Here is a 23672-nt window from a genome sequence, read left to right as displayed (position 1 = left end):
TTGCTTGGTCAGGTGTATTCTTTGGAAGCGGACGCATTGTATATATGTGGGGATTTCAACAGTCGAATATCTGATAGGGAAGATTGTTTAGTGTCAGATGGGGTGCCACCAAGAATAGCTAAAGATTTAGTTGTAAATAAACATGGTGACACTCTTATTAATTTCATTAAAGATTCAAAATGTTGTATTGTGAATGGCAGAGTCACCCCCCTCAATGATGACTTTACATCAATCTCACCCAAGGGTAAGGCAGTGGTCGATTACATCATGGTCCCTCAAGATTGCCTTGAGTTATGTACTGAATTCCGGGTTATTACTCCCAATGATTTGATGGAGAATAATAGTCCGGACTGCCTTAAACGCTGGGGAGATCGGTGTAAAGTGCCTGACCACTCCCTATTGTTGTTGAAATTTAAAGCAAGTGCTGAGAGGTATCTAACTGTTCAGCCCACAGCATTCATAAGCAAAACTAGGCGACCCAGAGTTTTTCCAGATAATTTTCTTTCATCAGAGTTGTGTTGCACTGTTTTATTAGAATTAATCAGTAATATAGAGGCTTGTCGGGGTAATCAGGAGGATGTGGATCTCTGCTACAAATCACTGTGTAGTGTGTTGTATGCAGAGATGGATAGACACTCTTCCACTAAGACCTCTACCTCAGGTAAAAATCTAGGACGTCAGCTTAAAGGTAAATCTTTTTGGAATTATGAACTAAAGGCACTATGGGCTGATGTAAGAAAGGCTGAAAAGATTTTTCTAAAGTGCCAGGACATATTGCAGAAAAAGTGTTTGAGGGATGAGTTTAAACGGTGCCAACATATCTTTGATAAAAGATTACGTTTCTTTAAGCGGAGATTCAACAGGGGCCAAGCAATGCATTTGGAACAGCTTCAGTCCAACAATCCTCAAAAATTCTGGAGCGAAATTAATCGACTGGGTCCTAAGAAAGTTGTTAAAATACCTATGGAGGTACGATTACCTAATGGTGACTTGGAGGATAGGACTGAAAGAGTTCTGAAAATATGGGAAAGTGAATTTGCTCATTTGTATTCAGGACGATGTATCCCACCCATCTTTGATGAGAGTTTTCTGGCCAACATCAGTTCCAAAGATGTTCTTGAGAGGGAGATGGATCAGGATGGATATGTTGTAAACCAACTTTTAAATGGTAATCTTACCTTAGAAGAAGCCTCACGGGCCATTGATAATGCAAAAATCACACCCTGTGTGAAGTGGGCGGTGTCTTGCTAGCTAATCACAATACTGAATGGAGTCAACCAATCATGTACAAAAAATAAATACATTTATTGAAACACTCTTTATGATGGAAGAAACCATAACTTAAAAAAAACAAATTTATGTTTTTTTTTAAGTTATGGTTTCTTATATACACTAACTATGCACATGTGTCATGTGACACTGGCCAATCACAGTCCTGAATAGACTGTGATTGGCCAATCACGGTGCAGGGTTAGGCGGGGTACATTTTTGGCCAATCACAGCGCAGGATTTGTTGTACAAATATCCAAACCTCACTTATAGGGGCGGTTTCACCGCCCAAAAATGGAAAAGCGGCTGGAATAGAGGGCCTTTATAATGAAGTTCTTAAGGCTCCCAATATATTACCAGTTTTGTTTAGTTTATTTCAGACATGTTTCAAATATGGTATTATCCCTTCCCTTTGGTATAAGTCTATCATTAAACCGATTCCTAAATCAGCTAAGAATGACCCAAGGGTCCCTTTAAATTATAGGGGCATTAGCCTCATGAGTACGGTTTACAAACTATATTCAAGTATCCTGAACAGCAGGCTCTCTTATTATTTGGAGGTATCTGATCCACTGGCTGATGAGCAGAATGGATTCAGGAAGCACAGGGCCTGTATTGATCACATCTATACTGTAACCACAGTGATTAGAGCAAGAATTGAAGAGGGAAAATCTACTTATGCATGTTTTATAGACTTTCAGAAGGCTTTTGATTGGGTTAATAGAGATTTGCTGTTCTTTAAACTACTCCAGAGTGGTGTTGATGGTAGATTTTACAAAGCTATTAAAGCATTATATCAGGTTCCTGTAGCATCTGTTCAAGTGAATGATTTTACAACTGGTTGGTTTTCAACACCATTTGGAGTGAAGCAGGGAGATGTTTTATCTCCCTCTTTATTCGCTATTTTTGTTAATGATCTAGTCCAGGAGATCAAAAACTCAGGTTTAGGGGTAATCTTGGATGATATTGTTGTAAACTGTTTACTTTATGCGGATGACATAGTCCTTCTGGCAGAGTCTGGAGATAATCTACAGAAGATGCTGAATATTGTTCAAGTCTGGTGCTCAAAATGGAGGCTTATCAACCAGAGTAAAACTCAGATCATGCACTTTAGAAAAAAAGGTACAGTAAGATCTTCTCAGATTTTCTCATTTGGTACCCTGGCGCTGGACTATACTGATGCATATAAGTACTTGGGCTTTACGCTAGATGAATTTATGTCTTATGATTTTGGAATTGGAATTTTGGCAGACTCTGCAGGTAGAGCTGTTGGGTCAATTATTTGTAAAAATAAAATTCTGTAAAGATATTGGTTATTCCACATACTCACGCAGCTCTATGATGCATGTGTTTGTCCTATTCTTGTTTATGCAGCTGGTGTTTGGGGTTTTAAGGATGTCAAAAAAGTTAATTCTATCCAGAATAGAGCCATAAGGTGTTTCCTTGGGGTACATGCATTTGCCCCTTCTCTTGCAATCCAGGGAGATATGGGTTGGGAACCGATGGAGATTAGGCAAAAGGGAGAAGTGATACGGTTGTGGAACCGTCTCATTAATCTGCCAGAGGGTAGGCTAACAAAAAAGGTCTTCAACTGGGCTAAGGCTCACAATGACCCCTGGATAAAGGAAGTTTTTTCTATTTTCAGAGAGGCAGATTTGGCTTATATGTTTCCTAATATGCTTCGTTGTAACATTAACCTGTTGAAAGAAAACATATTTTGTAATTACAAAGAGAAATGGTCAAACGACATATGGTTTAAACCAAAACTTAGATCATATGTCCAGATTAAGCAGTGTTTTGGTACTGAGTCCTATGTCAAATCCTTTTTAACTAGAAACCAGCGGTCATTGTGTGCTCAGCTGAGAGCTGGTATCCTGCCTCTTGCTATTGAGGTAGGTCGGTTCTCAGCTGTGCCAGAAGAGAATAGGATATGCAATGTATGTGACCTGAAAGATGTCGAAAATGAATTCCATTTTATGTTTTATTGTACTCTGTATGACGATTTGAGGGTTGCTTTATTTGATGTAATGCAAAAACAAAAACCTGATCTATTCTGGCAAGATGATGGCCAGAAGTTGGAGTGGTTGTTTAATTATGAGGTATTTAAGACGGCACATTTTGTTTCTAGTGCCTGGAGTAGAAGACAATCTCATCTCTTCAAATAGGTTCTTGTCCGGTCCTCTGTTAAGATGTGAGGTAACAGGCCCAATGTTGTATTTTAAGTTGTATTTATGTAATCTGCCATGGGCAGGAAGCTTGAGTGTTTTAGTTTGTTATTTGTTTGTTTATTGTTTTTCAATTATTATGTCGGTTCATCGTTTGTCAAATGAAATGCTAGTGTCCTGTAAGTCCATATGGGCTGGGCTTCCTTTGGAAGCATGACACTTTAATAAAGAAAAAATCCAAATCATCAATCATATAGAGGTGTAGAGGGGGAAAATGGTTTAATCTGAAACAATTCTATACAATATAGAGGGGGTCCCTGCTTCATCTCTCTCTCAGCTAGGGGGTCCTTGGCCTGAAAACGTTGAAGACCCCTGCTCTAAAGTATTCGTGGCACCCATCTGATTTTTTTTTAAATATTAATATTATTTTATACATAGAGTGAAATTATTGGGGGGCCCTCTCGCAATAGCCTTACGGCCCACCAGTTGGCCCCGGTCCACAGGTTGGGAATCACTGGTGTAGAGGGAAAAAAAGGAGCGGACCAAGTAAAGGATGCAAACTAGAAAAACAACGTGTTAAAAAAGAAAACAATAACAAATTATGAAGAAAACATAAAAATCACAAGTAAAGCACATCATCAATTAATAATGAACTGCAAAAGGGCCTCAGAGCGCATATCTCTGCCAGGCTGGGCTGCCTAGCCAGGGTTGTGTCAAGTCAGGGGTTCTCAAAGTGGCGTCCAGGGACCCTCAGGGGGATTCATTGAGGGGTTCATAATGAACCATTACAGATCTGTAACTCTGAGAGTGTGTAATATTTGTGTGACATAAAAATGTGTTGATGTGTTTGAAAGGTCATTGTCAAGGTCATGGTTAATTAGTCTGCTTTCTTTCCTTGTTTGTGTTAGTTGGTTTATTATGTATTGTGTGTTGAGTACTGACTTGTCATCATTTTGCATTTATGTTTTTTAACTGTATTTGTTTGTATGTTTTTATGTGGACTCCGGGAACACTGGTTGCTATGGCACCAGCTAATCAAATCAAATCCAGTCATGTGGTTCAAATCCACTCCAGAGGTTTGTTTGTAACCAAATAAGTCTATGTTCTCATTTGGATGAGTTCAAATGAGGTTGATGTTAGTTGAGGTCACAGTTCTTGTGAAGGCCATCAGAATGATCAACACTTAGACACTTTATCCCTCCTTATACCATTGTTTTGTTACACAGGAATTGTTAGAATTGTTAAATGGTTTAATAAATTAACTTCAGTTAAGGTTAGACACTGATAGAATGGATACAGTAAGTGTAGAATGGGTTTAAAGCACTGGTGTAAAGTACATTTACTCAAGTACTGTACTTAAGTAAAATTTTGAGGTAATTTTACTTTCCTGGAGTGTTTCCAATTTCCAGTACTTTTACTTCTCCACTACATCTCAGAGGCAAATACTATACTTCACTCCACAAATATTATACTTCACTCCACAAATATTATACTTCACTCCACTACAATTATATCACTCCACTACAATTATTTGAAAACTTTAGTTACTAGTTACTTTTTTTTGATTATCATTACAAAACACTTCAGCCCTAAATACATTTCGACCATTTGAAAATAGCCGATCTACAAGCTCACAATGCGTCACATCGCGACGCATTGTGAGCTTGTAGATCTGCTATTTTCAAAAGATATAGAGTTTATACATTTGAAAACTTGTGAAATGGGACATTCTGCATAATGAGTACTTTTACTTTTTGTACGTTAAGTAGCTACATTTTGATACCAATACTTTTGTACTTTTACTCAAGTACATTTTTTATTCCAGGCTTGTAAGGGCAGACTTACTTGTTAGGGCACGGTCACACCACACTTTTATTATACCTTTGCGGCGGAATCTGCCAATGCTTTGTCAATGCAAATGCGTGGATTCATGGTCTTGCGCATCTTTCACTCGAGTATTTCTACATTGCAGTATTGATACTTTCACTTAAGTAAAACCTTTTAGTACTCTTCCCACCACTGGTTTAAAGCACAGGTGAGGTGTCCCAACATTTTTCAAAGGGGCAGTATTTGAAAATGTGAAAATACCTTATACCCTTAGGGCCTACTTAGTATAGCATGCTCATATACAGTATGACCAGTTAGGGAAAACTTCCTTTGGGTGTAAGAGACACATGTTGCCTAGTAGTTGTTTGTTTGTAACCAAATAAGTCTATGTTCTCATTTGGATGAGTTCAGATTAGGTTGATGTTAGTTGAGGTCACAGATCTTGTGAAGGATCAGCACTTTTACAGTTTATCCCTCCTTATACCAGTGTTTTGTTACACAGGAATTGTTAGAATGCTTTAGTGTAGGCATGGGTTTAATTATTCAACTTTAGTTAAGGTTAGACACACTGTTAGAATACATGTAAATAGATGGTTATAACCTAGGAGTAAGAACGTGCAGGTCAGTGTTGATTTGACTAAAACTATGAAGAAAAATATTCATCGACTACCTTTTCTCACTGACGAAGATTAAATAATAACTAAATAAAAACTAAGCTATGATGACTAAAACTAAGACTAAAATATTGATAATTTTGTCAACAAATAAAAACTAGCCTAAAATGTTAGTGAGGGACGAGTGGAGAAGAGATCCAGTAGAACTAAAAGACGAGTCATTTTGTTTGGATGCGCTTGGGTGTTCGCTCTGAAAATAGCCGATCTACAAGCTCACAACGCGTCGCGCTGCGACGCGTTGTGAGCTTGTAAATCGGCTATTTTCAGCATGCAACCAAGTGTAAAATCAGGCATTACGACGCCATCAAGGCACCGCCAACATACATTTTAATCGACAAAATCAACTGTAGATTTAGTTGACTATAATCTTATATTTAGACGACTAAATCTAGACAAAAACTAAAACATTTCAGATGACTAAAATATGACTAAAACTAAATGGAATTTTATTCAAAAGACTATGACTAAAACTAAATGGATTTTTTTTTGTTGTCAAAATCAATACTGGTACACATGCACACCTCCACCCCGGACTCACATAACCACAGCTTACTTTGCTAGTCTGGGATGACACTTTTTGTGTTATCCTTTCAGTGTTTTGTTTTGTTTCAAGTTAATAAACCATCACAGTCAAACATCTGAATAAAAGTTTATTAAAACAAAATCTGAATTGTATCTACAACTCTTTTCATTTTGGTAAATATTTAAACTTTTTAAAACATATTTAAACAAATGAGACTCCTGTAGACTTGTGTTTATAACTAACTGTCTCATAAGATAGAACACCCATAATTTTCTGAACTTAAAGGGATATTTCACTTTCAAAAAAACCTTTGGTCATTTTATCGTCTACTCAGGCTTTTGTGAGCCCCCCAGACCGTTTTTAAGTTGCTTGATTTAGTATTTAGATATTTGATCATCATTTTATCAGACACGCCCCCTTCCTATACAAACCCATTATAACTTCAAACTCCATTTTTAACCTGTTAGATTCATCAAAAACACCTGTCCTTGGTTCTGCTGACTCACCCTGCCCTCCTAATACGTTTTTTCGATTACTTTTTTCATTTATTTTATTGAATTTTTTTTATGTATTTATTTTTTTTCATTTTCAAAAAAAATATTAAAAATAAATTGACAAAGTTATCGAGAAAACACGGCCCCCTCGCGTATTAGGAGGGCAGGGTGAGTCACCAGAACCAAGGACGGGTGTTTTTGACGAATCTAACATGTTACAAATGGAGTTTGAAGTTATAATGGGTTTGTATAGGAAGGGGGCGTGTCTGATAAAATGGATATCAAATATCTAAATACTGAATGAAGCAACTTAAAAACGGTCTGGGGGGCTCACAAAAGCCTGAGTAGACTATAAAATGACCAAAAGTTTTTTTGAAAGTGAAATATCCCTTTAATAGACTGTTTGAGTCATATCAACAATGAATGCTGCCACCCGTTTATTCATCATATCCACATTACTATAATAATTTATCAAATGTCATAAGCTGTGTATGAATGTTATGTGGGAACAAACAGTCATCCTACAAAATATTGTCACATTATCACTATCAGGTTATCAGTAAAAAATACTGTGAGATTTGATTCAGTCAAACAAACAAATATTGTCTGAACTCAATAACGCCTCGAGACAATGAACAGGAAACATACAGCTTTTACACATGATGGTTGCTATGTCATTGAACCTGCAGGATAATTCAATATAATATAATATTAAAGTGTTTGTTCAGTAATAGAAGTCGTACTTTCTAGCTCTTGAATAAACAGAAAATAAATTTTCAGGTTTGTATACCAATTCCGTCCAATCAGGAGAGAGGACTCATGCAGGATACAGGATAAACAAGTGAAATTGGAAGTGATGAAACAAATAAATAATTATAGCAGACACTTTTGGAACTAGAACACAAGGTGATACATGATCTTTGAGGGTGTTCTCTCTCCTGATTGGATGAAATTTGCAACCCACCTTTCCGGTGAGATGGAGAGACAGGGAGACAAACACTCTATAAAAACTATTACTATTGGAATATAGAGCTTGGTCTTTTTAACAAAACAATTGATTTTGTTTTAATCAAAAAATATCACTTACAACAGTGGCAAAGTGCTATCCGGGGCCCAGGGGTCCCTGAGGGGCTTCATGGAGGTCCCCAGCAAAATGTGTTAATATAGCATCAATATCAGTTTCCCTATAATACATCAGCTATTTGAAAAAAGATCTGATCTACAAGCTCACAACGCATCATGATGAGACGCATTGTGAGCGTGTAGATCTGTTATTTTCAAAAAAAATTGAAAAAAAAACCCACTAATCTTGTATGGGGGGTCCGTGTCACAACATATTTTCAGATGGGGGTCCACGAACAAATATACAGTATATCAATGTGTGGGTCCTTGACATGAAAAAGTTTGAGAACCACTGCCTTAAAGTTGTACAATGCAGAATCACAAATAACGATTTTTAGCAACCTCTGCTGGTCACTACCGTCACTGCATACAATTTCCCTAGTCCTCGATTACCCAGAATTCCATTCGTTTTCACCGGAAGCCGGAAGCGTTTCAAAAAGCGACCTTTTAATTGTTTTATACTATCTACGGATCGTTTCTCTTAGCCAGTGGAGCATTAGTTACCATGAGCTGTGCTTTCTTTTTCTGTTCTTTTTCGATCTTCCAATCCTACATTATCTTAAAATCAGCGTGAGGTTCCTTTTTGTTAATAGCGCGGTAGTTCCTGGCCAAACAGGAAACCGTTGCGGTAGTTCCTGAGGACGTCGGCCACGACGTCATGACGTTGGCCAGGAACGTCATTTTCCCGGGAAAGTCCCCCCCGTACACGTTCAATAGAAAATATATAAATAAAAGGCTTCCGGGGGTGAAATTCACGGAGTGGGTGTTGTGAAACTTTTGCCACTCGCAAAAGATATACAATTTAACTTTAGTTTTGTTGAAAACGTTACCTAGTATTACTTTAAGTTAAATCATCTTTAACATGTTAGTAATATCGATGTTATGCTTTGACTTCCTGGTCCGCTGTGATTGGTTGGGGGGGCGTTGTTCAGAGGCAGGTGGCGTGCGGCTGCAGCAGCACGGGGTCTACCAGGCTGTGCTGCAGGGGCAGGTCTGCAGAGGGGTGGGGCCGTTGGGGCGGGTGGCGGCCCCCCCCTCTCTGAGGAATGGGAAGCTCAGAGTGGTGAGCAGGGAGAGGAGAGGAGAAGAAGTACGAGTGGAGGAGAGCCTGGAGGGGGGGGGGGGGGGAGAGAGAGAGAGAGAGAGAGAGAGAGAGAGAGAGAGAGAGAGACAGAGAGAGAGAGATGTCACGATCAGCAACGATTTTGTTGACGATTAACACATTGAAACCGGGAAAGCATCTGTGTCACTTTAGATTTTAGTGTTGGCTATTCAAAAAAGCAGATCTACAAGCTAAACGAGCTTGGTATTTTTGAACATTTAAAAAAAGTGTTTCAAAGAAATTGAATAGTTTTACGTTTTTAGATGGGGGTCCGCGGCCAAATATATATATATATCAATGTGGGGGTGCTTGGCACGAAAACGTTCGAGAACTACTGATTTAGAAGGCATTCGCAGAATTGGCCTCAGGTCTTAATGGGTTCAAGCACATAACATACTGCTCCCAATGTCGGGGTTCAGACAGGCTGTCAGACAGGTTGGCCGAACTATATTTGGGAGAGTCAGGACATTCTGGGAGTTCCAAAGAAAAGTTCTGAGACCGCCCATCCGAAGGTTCGGAATGACGTCAATTTGTATGTACAGTAGTTTATGTCACCTCCCTTTCTGAGTTCGGACATCGGAAAGAGTATATCGCCGATTCAATCCTGGAACGCATCTGTGTCATTTTAAGATTTATTTGGCTATTCAAAAATAGCAGATCTACAAGCTCATTGCGAGCTTGTAGATCTGCTATTTTAGAAAAATCTTGAAAATTTGTGCAAATCTTTGAATACACATTTTTTTAAAGCCAACATTTGTAACTCAAATCTTTGCTTCTTGGGGGTCCCTGGAACAACACATTTTGAGATGGTAGTCCGCGGCCAAATACATATCATTTTGGGGGTCCTTGACATGAAAAAGTTTGAGAACCACTGATGTAGCAACATACGTTTTTTCAAAAAACTGTTAGGATTTAGACGACATTTGAGCGCTATGAGCTTGTATATCTACTATTTTTGAATAGCCAAAGAAATCTTAAAATGACACAGATGCGTTCCCGGTCTTAATGGGTTAATTGTCATGCAAATAATTGCGATTAACACTTCGTGTTTTTGGCATTCAACATTGGAATATAACAAAAATGACATTTCTGTGTGTCTTTTAGGCTTTGTAAACAAAAACATTGCACAGGGTAGATATGACAAATACCTTAAATAAATGACTTTCACTTACAATGACAGGTACCAATAATCTAAATAACGTACTATGGCCTAAACAGACCATATATTTAATCATTTTATACTTTAAAAAATGTTCATAAACAGTGAAAATAGCTGATCTACAAACACAACACTTCGCATCGCGACGGTTTGTGAGCTTGTAATTCTGCTATTTCAGATCTTTTTTAACAACAGATGAACTTACAGAGATGAACAGAGACGATGCTGATGATTATACAAAATAATTGCAAATATCTCAAATATTTGTGATCAGGCGAATAATGAAGTCTTCACAATTATAGTTATGCCAACGTGTGTGTGTGTGTGTGTGTGTGTGTGTGTGTGTGTGTGTGTGTGTGTGTGTACCTCTGTGGCTGGGCAGCGCTGTTTTGAAGGATAAATGAGGAACTTATTGAGCAGGTCAACAGCCTGGGGGGGCGCGTCTGGAACTATCTCCTCCAATGGGATCGCAGGATTCTCTTTAAAGGTGATTTTATTATAATCAGGTAACTCTACTATCTCCTAGAGAGAGAGAGAGAGAGAGAGAGAGAGAGAGAGAGAGAGAGAGAGAGAGAGAGAGAGAGAGAGAGAGAGAGAGAGAGAGAGAGAGAGAGAGAGAGAGAAAGAGATGAAATTATGAAAAGATTGAGGGTGGGTTACACCGCAACATATTTTGAGCTTGTAGATCGGCTATTTTGATGCACGACACAGGCGCTCAACTATGTCTAGGCTTTATGGTTAAAAATGGCAACAGAAATGTATTCAAAATGATAGTTATACCAACAGCACCTCTCTCTGTGCCTACGGGGCACACAACAGTGTGTGCGTGTGTGTGTGTGTGTGTGTGTGTGTGTGTGTGTGTGTGTGTGTGTGTGTGTGTGTGTGTGTGTGTGTGTGTCTTACAGGCCACACGTCCTTGTTGGGCGTTCCCAGAACTCGGAGCACACAGCAGAGCTGTTCGATATCGTTCTCCCCGGGGAACAGGGGAGAGGAGTTTAACAACTCCCCAAAGATACACCCTACTGCCCTGAAAACGCACACACACACACACACACACACACACACACACACCTCAGTGTTACTAAGTTAATTTGTAACTCTGCGAGTGTACAAATGTAACCAAATGGACCCATATGGGTCCATTTGGTTACATTTGTTCACTCTCAGAGTTAGTTAGACAAGACCCAGGGAAATAAGGACAACATAAGGATAATATTTCTACACTGTCATAGTTAAATGAAAAGCCCTGAGGCACGTCTCCTTTTTTTTGTATCATTCAATATGGACAAGCAACGTACATCTTCAATGTTGACATGTCACTTTTCTATTGAAAGGTGAAATAGCGGTAATATTTACATGATATATACATTAGACAGCTAAACAGTCTCCTCACCACAGATCCACTCCCTCGTCATATTTTCGGGCTCCGTACAGCAATTCTGGTGCTCTGTACCACCTACACACACACACACACACACACACAATATATATAATGTACAGTTTATTTATTTAGATTCCACATGCACACGCACGCACGCGCACACACACACACACACACACACACACACACACACACACACACACACACACACACACACACACACACACACACACACACACACACACACACACACACACACACACACACACACACACACACACACACACACACACACACACACACAATACAGTACACCGTACCTGGTAGCTACTTGGTGGCTGTACAGTCTGTCTGTCTGATTGGAGAACAGTCTGGCCAAACCAAAGTCAGCGATCTTCAAATGGCCTGAAGAACTGATTAACAGGTTAGCTGGCTTCAAATCCTGTGTACACAGACAGACAGACAGAGACAGACAGACAGACAGACAGACAAACAGACAGAATAAAGTCAAGAAGGTAAGAATAATTATATTGCTCTTTTAGAAACATGAGTGTTGGTGACAGGTAGACAGCTTAATGGTTTTGAATCATTGGTCACACCATTCACAAAGGGGTCACGTGGTGTTGGGTGCTACGTCAGAGTAGTAGTAAAAATCAGCTGTTCACCTGCGTGGGAATTTTATGCATGAAATGGAGAGGGGGTGAGTGGGGGAAGTCCAACTTTGCTGACCACAACACAACGCTACCATTCACTTCATGTTATGACTTATGATGCAGCCTAAATGAACTGTTAAAGGGAACACACCATGAATTTCATTTTTTTTGGGGGGGGGGGGGTATTTTTTGGGCTCCCCAGTGTCTCTTGTACCCCAATTTTTTTTTTTTTTTAACATTCAGTCATTCATTCTCATTTCAGAGATTTTCAGAATGGGCGTGTCTGAACAGGCCATTTCAGAATGGCAATGCAAGTGACATCACTTGCATTGCCATTGCATTGATGCTGGCCAGACAGAATTGCTCAGTAGCCCCCCCCCTGCCCAAGAGGACGTTTTGGTATTGCAGCTGAAAGTGCTGTATAAGCCAGAGACAATTGACTTGGGATGAGTATATCTGAGTGATGATTTAGGCTCAAACCTTTTGAAAAAGGTTTGAGGGACATACACCATATGATATTAAATATCAAATATTTTTTTTAAATTCATGGTGTAGATCCTTTAATAAAAAAAACGCAGTACAGTGATTAATTTACAACTGGCAAGTAAACGTTTCCCCGACTTAGCCTCTCTGCGACAAAGGTTTGTTTTGACAGTCGCCATTTGAGTCTCTCTTACTCACACGCACGCACACGCACACACGCACACACACACACACACACACACACACACACACACACACACACACACCCACACACACACACACAATACCCGGTGCATGATATTGTTGTGATGGAGGAAGGCCACTCCCCTCAGCAGCATCATCATGTAACCTTTGACCTGTGATGGGGTCAGAGGTCGTCTGGAGTTCCTGATGACCTCGGACAGGTCTGACAGCATGTACTCAAACACCAGAACAAAGCCTGTACCATGAGGAAAGCCTGCCTTTAACTTCACTACCTGTAGAGGAGAGGAGAGGAGAGGAGAGGAGGAGAGGAGAGGAGAGGAGAAGTCATGAGCTGTCCTTCCATTAGCATTATTTCCAAGTTTACAGTGTTTCTCAACCAATGAGCCAATAGTATATCATGTTCTACTTCTTACTGAGTGTGTGTTGAAGTATTGCTGAGCAAGACAAAAACTAACTACTCTCTGAGAGCCATAATACTCCTAATATTTAAGATGGGTAAATGCAGAGGACACACACAGACAGACAGACAGACAGACAGACAGACAAGTTATAACACTGTGTGTGTGTGTGTGTGTGTGTGTGTGTGTGTGTGTGTGTGTGTGTGTGTGTGTGTGTGTGTGTGTGTGTGTGTGTGTGTGTGTGTGTGTGTGTGTTTGTGTGTGTGGTAGACAGACACCTACATACTGGTTGTCTTCTATCTCTTGCAAGGCTTTGATCTCCCTGAGAACCTGGGTTGGAATTCCATCCTCCAGTCTCCTCAGCGCTATTTTCTTCAATGCTACCGTCTCCCCTGTCTGAGAGAGACACAAAGACAGAGACAGACAGTCAGACAGACAGAGCAAGAGAGAACAGGAGTGATTGAAGAGAGAATTCTGAATCAGAATCAGAATGACCCTTTATTTCCACATAATGATGCAACATAAGGTAGGCTATGTTTGCACATACGTTGCTAGCCCCTACGGAACCTCTCCCTCCGCTAAGTAGCTCCGAGATGAGGTCCCTCTTTAATTCCTGCCGGCTGCGGTTGACATTTTCGCACATTTTCCAGTTTTACATGTTTCTAACCCCTTTCTGCACATCGTATCCAAAAAGCAAAGCAATTGCGCCACTCTCTCAGATGTTTTAAGTTCTAGCGGAACATAACAGCTTCCAACGTGTTGAAGAAAGTATTTAATTTGCCTCGGTTTTCATCCGGTTACATGTTTTTAAGACATTGCGCAAGAGTTGCGCCCGTTGAGATAACATTACTGATTACCCTACTGGTCAAATGTTGAATTGCATCTTCTAATGCAAAATATTATGGAACCGGATGAAAACCGAGGCAAATTAAATACTTTCTTCAACTCGTTGGAAGCTGTTATGTTCCGCTAGAACTTAAAACATCTGAGAGAGTGGCGCAATTGCTTTGCTTTTTGGATACGATGTGCAGAAAGGGGTAAGAAACATGTAAAACTGGAAAATGTGCGAAAATGTCAACCGCAGCCGGCAGGAATTAAAGAGGGACCTCATCTCGGAGCTACTTAGCGGAGGGAGAGGTTCCGTAGGGGCTAATACGTTGCATGATGCATCTTGCATGAAGCAACAAGGAAAGCTGAGAGGGAGACAGTAGGAGAGACAGACAGATAATTTACCTCTATGTGTTTGGCTTTAAAAACGATGCCATGGGCTCCTTCTCCAATCCGGCCCAGAATACTGTACTGGTCCATTACTGGTTCTATCACTGGTCCGTTTGGTTCATTACTGGTCCGTTAACACATGGAAGTAGCCTGTCAAACCAGATTAGGATACTATTATAAATCACGGTTTCTCAACGTAACATATCATTTCTTATCTATTTATTTACATAAACACATTTACATACCTGCTGACCGTGACGTAACAACTGAAGGTTCTTATTTTTTTCTTTTTTTTTTACATTAAAACCATTCAAATACAAACGTATTGTCGTCTGTCCTCCGCCATGTTTGTTTACGTTGACATGACAACACACTCGTTGCCACAACAACAAAAAACTAAAATACCACAAATTAATGAAAATCACAAATCATCACAAATCATAAAACAACTGTAACAGATATTTGCATATTTGTCTAGTATTTATGATTTCGTTGGTCACTTCTTGGACGTGATACACGCATTTTATGAATATAATGTACTTTTACTTTGGCATAAACACCGGTCAATGTTTTATTTTGAAATGACTTTGCCGAAAATATTTTTACTATTAGTCTAGTGTTGCCAGATTCTGCTACAGAAATAAGCAACCAGGTCCATGAAAACAAGCACAAAAGAAGAAAAATCTGCGTTGCCATGTCGGCTTATTATAAGCGACTTTGGGCAGAACTTTTTCTGGCTTTTTCTGTAAAGTTGCTTGTAAAATTGGTAGTTGCGGGTTTCGTTTTTTGTGTGGCTTATTTATAAAGTGTTCTTGCTTATTTAGGCTTGCTTCCATTTTTATTTTTTTTAAATTTAAACCAGTGGTTTTCAAATATTTTCATGAAAATGTTCTGTGCCAGGGAGCATTTGTGTTGTTAGAATGTTTAAAAAAAAAAAAAAGTATTCTTTATTTTATTGCAAGAGTTTTTTTTAAATAGCCTATGTACAAGCTCACGTGAGCTTGTAGATCGGCTATTTTCAAGTAGCCGATGTCACTAAGCCACTTCTTTTGGGCTTGTTTTCATAGACCTGGTTGCTTATTTCTCTCGCAAAATCTGGCAACACAGGTTCCGTTCCGTTCACTTACTAGCTCAATGATTAATGAATGAACAATATAATAATAATAATAATAATACTTCGCTAATAATATCAATAATAATATATAAATAATCAGTACTCAAGATGACTATATTTTATTTTCGGTTCAGGTGAACCAGTCTATGAAATGAATGATTGTTGTGACTCTGACTGGGCATTGATGTAGTTTGTTGCGTCCTCGTTCAGCTTCTCTCTGTATGGTATGTCTCTGTCACGCATTGTGTGTGTATGTGTTGTAGACTTTACACAGACTGTGCGTTCCTGACACGTTGTGAGTAACTGTCAATGAATGTTGTTGTTGATACGACCCTAGCTATGGCCACCGAACTACGTCACTGGTAGCTAGACGCCTCCTCGACTCCTCCCTACGCCCGTAGTCTATAATAGGCCACGGCTATTTAAAAAAAATTGAGGTAATTTTGGAACATTTAGAAACATCTTAACAACACAAATCTTGTACGGACCCGGCTCCCTGTCACAACATATTTTGGGGGTCTGTGGACAAATACATATTAATCTGGGGGTTAAGGTTCATGACATGAAAATGTTTGAGAAACACTGGTTTAAACAACATTAGCTAAAAAGCCCAAATAAACAACTACACTTTGACTTTAGAAACGCAAGTCCACGCTACCCGCAACTACCAATATTTACAAGCAACTTTACAAAAAAACAGGCCCAAAGTCGCTTATAATAAGTGGACATGGCAACACTAATTTAGGCGTCATCGCCATGCGACCATACATGCGTTTCTCAGCACGCGACACACTCTTCACTAGTAAACAACAACAAAGTGTATCTGTTTTTAAGAGCTCTGTGTTGGTGTAAACGTTCAATATCTGGACGTTTGTTCTATTAAAATAAATACAATAATATATATTTAGATTAAACGTCCAGTAGAGTTATAGGCTCCAGCTTCAGTAAACATCATGGAGGATGTGAGTGTGGAGCAGAAAGTGTTTAAATATGAAACATTCATCAGTGATGTTCTACAGAAAGACTTACAGTAAGTACACACAGCACACTGTTTATCATGTACCTTCATGTAGGCCTATACCGGTAATTACATTGCTTAATCACATTTGATGTGCAGTGTGTAACTGCAGCTGGATATTGTTTATTTTTATTTTTTTTACATTTTAATGTTTTATGTAATTTATAGCCCTACAATGGCTGTGATATTACCTACACATTCCATGTAATGTATGTAATATCTCAGCCATTCTAGGGCTAGCATGTGATATGCAATAGTTTCTATTATCTTACTGTTAACTCTCTTTGCACAGTTTGCAGTTTAGGTTAAATATGTAGCTGTTTGTTTTGTTTGTGTTAATGGTGTCTAATTATTGTTGTCCATACGGTGTACCAGATAATATGTCTAATGATGACGATGATAATAAAAAATAATAATATAACAGCATGTATTTATAAGAACATTTAGGTGCCTGGCACAGTGTGTTATGTAGTATGCTGATAACTATTCAAAAGTGTGTTATCTCAAATTAGATGACCAAATAGAAATGTCACAATTTCATTTGTGAGAAGTAAAGAGAAAGAGAAGCCTGGTTTGGTTGTGTGTGATAATGTGTTGTGGACCGGTTGTGTGTTAATGTGTTGTGTTAATGTGAATATGTTTTGGTTGTATGTTAATGTATTGTGGTGTGTGTTAATGTATTGTGGACGGTTGTGTTCATGTTTTGTCTTAATGTGTTGTGTTTGTGTAGGAGAGTGTTGGAGCAGAGAGACAGTGTCTATGAGAAAATCTCTCAATATCTGCAGTTGAAAAACACCATAGAAGGTTTACAGGTATGATTACACTACATGTCTTACTCCCTGTCCCTCTCTGTATGTGTCTGTCTTTCACTGCTCAAGACCAGAGAGAAAGTTTGAGGCAGAAGAGAGACCTCTTCTGCCTCAAACTGTCTCTCTGGTCTTGAATCCGTCTCCCTGTGTAAATATCACAATAAAAGCAATGCGTCATGTACTCAAACGTAAATTACCACACTGTAGCAACTCTGACCTTTACAGCAATATTACTAAAAGGAAAAATAAATAATAGCTGCTATGTCGAGCATGATGAGGTGCCATGCCAGGCCCATTAGCTGCCCTTATCCCATTATTTTGAAGTACCATTGGTCCGACGCCACGCATTATAACTAAGTCTGACCCTGATCCTAACCCGAACTAGCCTGGCTCCACCCCCTGAATCCTTTGCCTAGCATTCAGGGTCTGGTGACGCTTTCGAAGGCGGGTGTTTCTCGGTTGAAAATCTGTACGACAAATCGGGATCGGGACAATCCAGTATGAACCAATCGTGTTGGTTCATAGTGGAGTCCCGCTTTGGCCACGCCCCCATCTCAGAACTCCGCTGCATTGAGAGGGCTTTCAGACTGAATAATGGAGTGAAACGAAATGAAAATTCAGGCTGAGTGTCAGGCTAAACCCGAACCTCACACTAACCTAATTGGACTATTGTCACATATGAATAATTGGCCGTGGGACTAATAGGCAGCCCACCCCCCCCCTTGATGGCCATACTGTATGTACTCTTCATGGGACTAGATTTTTCGCATTTTCCTAGTTAAAACACGTATTTTGTCTCTCTCTCTCTCTCTCTCACTCACTCACTCACACACACACACACACACACACACACACACACACACACACACACACACACACACACACACACACACACACACACACACACACACACACACACACACACACACACACACACACACACGCACACACACACACCTCTGACAGTGTGTTCTTTGTTCAGGGAAGTGAGTCCAAGGATCTGAAGACAGAAATTGATCTGGGCTGTAACTTCTACGTCCAGGCTAACGTGTACGTTCTCTCTGTGGTGCTAAACGTCTCTTTGGAGGAAGAAATGTCTATTCCTAACTCTTCAGCCATTACGCATGTTGCTATCGTTCTTGTTGGGGAAGGTACCCAAATCCCCTCCCCCCCCCCCCCCCCCAAACAGATTCTGGCAGGCAGCTGCAGTGTTGATTTTGACAGCAAATTTTGATTTAGTTTTAGTCATAGTCTTTTGAATAAAATTCCATTTAGTTTTAGTCATATTTTAGTCATCTGAAATGTTTTAGTTTTTGTCTAGTTTTAGTCGACTAAATATAAGATTTTAGTCGACTAATGTACGGTTCATTTAGTCAACAAAAATGTATTTTGGCGGTGCCTTGATGGCGTCGTAATGGCTGATTTTTCTCTTGGTTGCATGCTGAAAATAGCCGATCTACAAGCTCACAACGCGTTGTGAGCTTGTAGATCTGCTATTTTCAGAGCGCAACACCCGAGCACAACCAAACTTAAAGTGACTTGTCTTAGTCCTACTGGATCTCTTCTCCACTAGTCCCACTAGTCACTCCCTCCCTAACATTTTAGTCTAGTTTTTATTTGTTGACGAAATTGTCAATATTTTTATTTAGTCTTAGTTTTAGTCATCATAGCTTATTTTTCATTTAGTTTTCGTCAGTGAAAAAAGGTAGTCGACGAACATCTTTCGTCATAGTTTTAGTCGACGAAATCAACACTGGGCAGCTGCCACGTTACAGCATTGCTAACTCCATGACTGCTGCCTCATTGATGTGACTCAAAGAAATAAGGGACCTTGATGATGTGGAGGGTTTGATTGATTGATTGAATACTTTATTAACAGTTTGCAAAAAGGTACAGTGGTACGATTGTACAAACGGTGCGAAAAGGATGACACAAAAAGCCCTGTATTCAATTCATCGAGACATTTAAAGACATACAATAATATGCAAAACATCATCTATACTTGTAGTAATTAAAAAAAGACAGTAAACAGTTGGGGAGTCGGGGGGGGGGGGTCATTTCTGGTGTTAAGCTTAGAGAAAGAGAGGCCTGCTTAGGGGGAGGTGTGGTGCGACATCTGATGGCTGAATGTTGTACAGCACTTTTAACATGTTTACTGCTGTATTTGTCTTCTAGTAATTGAAGGTTGGTGTCTCTGGGGATAAGATGTAATGTAACCTTGTGAGAACACACCATGGCGTGGTATTTCAGTGGGGATTCCGTTTGTCATCAAAGTTAGTGATTTTAATGTCTAGATTGCCTCCAGGGAAACCTCCTGTCTGTGGCTCAAAGTGTTTTTTTTCCCTGGAGGTTGAGTTTGTGTATCGATGCGTTTCAGGGAGGATTCGTCCAAGATCTTCGTGGCGGTGGGTTATGGCTTCTTTGTTGAGATGACACATGCAGAAGCACTCAGGTTTATTGAGAAGAAAAACTGCCAGCTCACAGCGTAAGTAAACCCACTTAAATTCCTTACACATCAGGAGCTTTTACTTCGTGGGACTGGGATTTAGCATACATGTAAACTGCTCTTTGTGTCATGATGAGTACAGTACATCCACATCCACAGAGAATGCTAATATGAGCAACATCTTTTTATTTCGAAACAATGTAAAAGTTTCACCGTGAATAAAAGCATCAACCTGTATGAATGAGGCATCACCAAATGAATAGTATGATTAACCACATTGGCCCACGCATGACACACACACACACACACACACACACACACACACACACACACACACACACACACACACACACACATGGGAATGTACAGTATGTGGAGAAGAATTCTAATAGTAATCCTGATTGTTTTTATGTTCCAGCTTCACTGAACTTCTCACCAAAGACTCATCCAAGATCAAAGCCAACATCCGCATGGTTCTAGAGGTCAATAAATATGATACAAAGAACATTTTCATTATTCTATCTACACAGCAATACCAATTTCTCAGAATCAGCTACAAGAGTGCTATTGTGGTAGTTTTTCAAATGCAGAAACCCTTTGGAAACGTGATTGTCTGTGTGTTCTTCTTCTTCCATCTCTCCAGGGTCTGAGAGAGTTGCAGGGACTGACAGTCCTCCCAGAGAGTAGAAGAACAGAAGTGTTGTAGACATGACGTCACCCATCAAAACCGGGAAAGCACCTGTGTCAGTTTAGATTTGAGCTATATATCGTCTCTGTCGGGGTGGAAATCTCATATCTCCAAAAATTCTCAGGATTCAAATTCAAAAGTAGCTGATATGTTACTTTTGATGCTTATGTGTGACACTGTAGTATGATATGAAGTAGGGCGTTAATTTATGAAAAAAACACAAAAAGTTAAAATATGAAGATAAGAGGTTTCTGCCGACAGCAACGATATATTAGCAACATAGGTTTTTCAGAAAACTGTGAAGACCTCAGGTCTTAATGGGTTAAACCTCACTGTGGAAGCAGGAGGCCTCATGGGACCTCATGGTGACGACGAACATACAGGCTGGAGTCGAACCCAATTTTGAGAACAATTGTCTTATTTAGGGCTGCAACCATCAGTTATTTTCTTAGACCATTCTATCGATAACTTTTTTGATTCATTGAATAATTGAGAAGCACGTTTTTTTTAAATCTCCCAAAATGCCATAATTTCTACTTTTCAACAAAAAATAACTAAAATAGCTCACACAAAAGCTCATAACTTGTAGAGCTTGTAGATCAGCTATTTTTGTCATTTTTTCTCTTGTATTAAAACAAAAAAGGTTTCTATTTATATTTTTTACAATCGATTAAATCCATTCGTTGGATTAACTGTTGCACCCCTGGTCTTATTGACCATAAGGTAACTGGAGGAGAATCATCTTTGTTGTCACCTCACAGGTTTACCGGTGTAAAACTGTTTGTTTTTTGTTTTCAAAAAGAGAAAGAAAAGAAAGAAGGGGGGTGGCAAGGGAAAGCATATCCATCCATACATATGTACAGGATGTTTTGAAATAAGGTGCGTGAGCATAGCAGCTGGTACGTACGTGTATATAGGCTACTGTTCATGACATTAGTGCAAGTACTAATACTAGTACTACAAGTAGAGTATCAGTGTGTTGTACATTGGGATTAAGGTATCGGCAAGTGTCAAGTTCATCCTCATAGTCCACAAAAGGTTGCTTTACTGGTATAATCCACAGACACGGGGACACGGGAGGTAGTTTACCACTGGTTGGATTTAGTCCAGTGGTGAGTGGTCCATTTGGTTACATGTGTACACTCTCAGAGTTAAATTAACACTGAGGTCTTTAACCAGTATTTGATATTTATGGACTATGTATTCCTCATCATACAACTTGTGTGTAATACAAAATAATAATAATAAAGTGCTGTGTCAACACTTAAATTAAATATGCTGTCTTGGTGTGTGCAATGTTCAGTTTATATTCTTGTCACACTATGTTGTTGCTTGCTGAAAAGAACACATATTCAAGCTAACAACACGTCATGTGATAGAGTATTATAATAGGCAATATGTGTATTTAAAGCTGAAGACTTTTCATCTCTGAAGAATTATGTGAACTCCCAGAAGGTCATGTCAAGAAGATCATGTTTCCTTTCATTATTATGTCTATTGTCCTACGGCAGGGGTCTTCAACGTTTTTCAGGCCAAGGACCCCTTAGCTGAGATGAAGCAGGTGAAGCAGCAAGTTCACAAGAAAGTTGTACCATGGTGGTGTTGATTAAGGCTCAAGATTAAAATATTTGATTTGTCACATTTGCCATTTACAGGTCTCACAATGACACATTACAAGCTCTTGTTTTTCATGTTGACAAATCTTTTGACAACATTCCAGGGATTTCGCCAGACCAGTTCAGTCTACTAGGCCTTTAGTGGGCAATTTTGTTATTCCACGTCCCCCCCCCCCCCCCTGTGGAGGTCCTTGCTGACTTAGATAAAGTGAGCGAAAGGCTGAAACTTGCAACACATAGTGCTGACATAATTAAAACTGCATGGATTTGGTACACACAAAATGCTGACTTTTTACTTTTTACAGCTGTATTCTGGTGTACTCTGAGGTCACAATGAAAAGATTACATGAAAACTCCCAGAAGGTCAGGGAAAGCTTTAACTTTATTAAACATCACAGGTTTCATTTGAATTTCTTTCATAAAATGAGATTGAATGCAGGACATCATATTGAATACAAACAGTTTCATAACAGAAGACATGCTTCATTAAAAGTCTGTGTTTTGGCATGTCTTATTGGTTTGATAATATTGAGTGTTGTTGTCGTGATGTGGACCGTACCTCAAGTTATTTACTTAACAGAAACATAAAAAAGCATTTTTGCCTGGCTACATGTGAAAATCATTAATGTTTTTATGTCTAGATGAAGTGGCACCTGCACACTGACTGTGTGCATATAATACACCTAAAATGGTGTTTACAATATAGGCATTTAGCAGACATGTATATGCAAAGTGCAACATTGGCATACATGGCATGAACTCTAGTCAACCAACCAACAGTAGTGGTATAGACTCTAGTGAACAGAGTGGCTATATGATGTTTTGCTAGTAGTGTATATTTGTCTGTCATTAAATGTTTCTATGAATTGAGTACCAAGGACCCCAGTGGAAACAAGCCATAGGCTTTCTTGGGTTTAAAATCCTCTTAGCAGACCTTGTATTTAACTGTACTTTCCTGTGCTTTTTGGGGGGGGGGCAAACTGCTAATAAAGTATTCAATCAATCAATCAAGAAAACTGTTCAGCTCAGTGCTATAAAGAAAATGGCAAATTGGCCCTCAAATCTGGGTTAAAAAATGGGTCGGATTGGTTTAGGCACTAACTTGCAATCCAAGGAAAGACAACAATCTGCTTTATTGAACAAAATACTGGGGTTCAGACTGCTATCATCACAAAGGTATCTCTAATAACCTTTTTATTTTACCTGCTATGTCATTGCTATTCTTTAAACATTTATTATCGCTACAATGTAGAAGAGCCTACCTATCTATTTGACTCTGGTACCAGTGTACATTTATATGAGTATTATC

At 39.3% G+C, this 23672-nt stretch overlaps 3 protein-coding genes across 3 annotated transcripts in view; 1 reads left to right on the top strand and 2 right to left on the bottom strand.

Moving 5' to 3' along the window:
- LOC308096879 (SOSS complex subunit B2-like) overlaps nucleotides 1-23672 on the bottom strand; it is a 378668-nt gene that overhangs the window by 34653 nt on the left and 320343 nt on the right. The gene's annotated exons all lie outside the window — the stretch shown is intronic.
- On the bottom strand, nucleotides 8238-15029 carry cdk20 (cyclin dependent kinase 20). Its single transcript, XM_080444551.1, has 9 exons — nucleotides 14918-15029; nucleotides 14688-14822; nucleotides 13737-13850; nucleotides 13140-13328; nucleotides 12037-12158; nucleotides 11729-11791; nucleotides 11239-11362; nucleotides 10702-10857; nucleotides 8238-9182 (listed from the first exon to the last, which is right to left on the bottom strand). Exons 2-9 carry the CDS (start codon nucleotides 14760-14762, stop codon nucleotides 9003-9005), a joined length of 1023 nt encoding a protein of 340 aa, XP_080300677.1. The 5' UTR covers nucleotides 14763-14822; nucleotides 14918-15029; the 3' UTR covers nucleotides 8238-9002.
- On the top strand, nucleotides 16571-21986 carry uxt (ubiquitously-expressed, prefoldin-like chaperone). Its single transcript, XM_080444642.1, has 6 exons — nucleotides 16571-16816; nucleotides 17535-17616; nucleotides 18596-18663; nucleotides 19991-20098; nucleotides 20478-20541; nucleotides 20703-21986. Exons 1-6 carry the CDS (start codon nucleotides 16740-16742, stop codon nucleotides 20763-20765), a joined length of 462 nt encoding a protein of 153 aa, XP_080300768.1. The 5' UTR covers nucleotides 16571-16739; the 3' UTR covers nucleotides 20766-21986.

This window comes from Gymnoscopelus braueri (assembly GCF_963280865.1).
Source record: "Gymnoscopelus braueri genome assembly, chromosome: 12".
Classification (NCBI taxonomy): Eukaryota; Metazoa; Chordata; class Actinopteri; order Myctophiformes; family Myctophidae; genus Gymnoscopelus; species Gymnoscopelus braueri.
The sequence above is the reverse complement of the archived record's forward strand: the minus strand, read 5'-3'. Positions and strand labels throughout refer to the sequence as shown.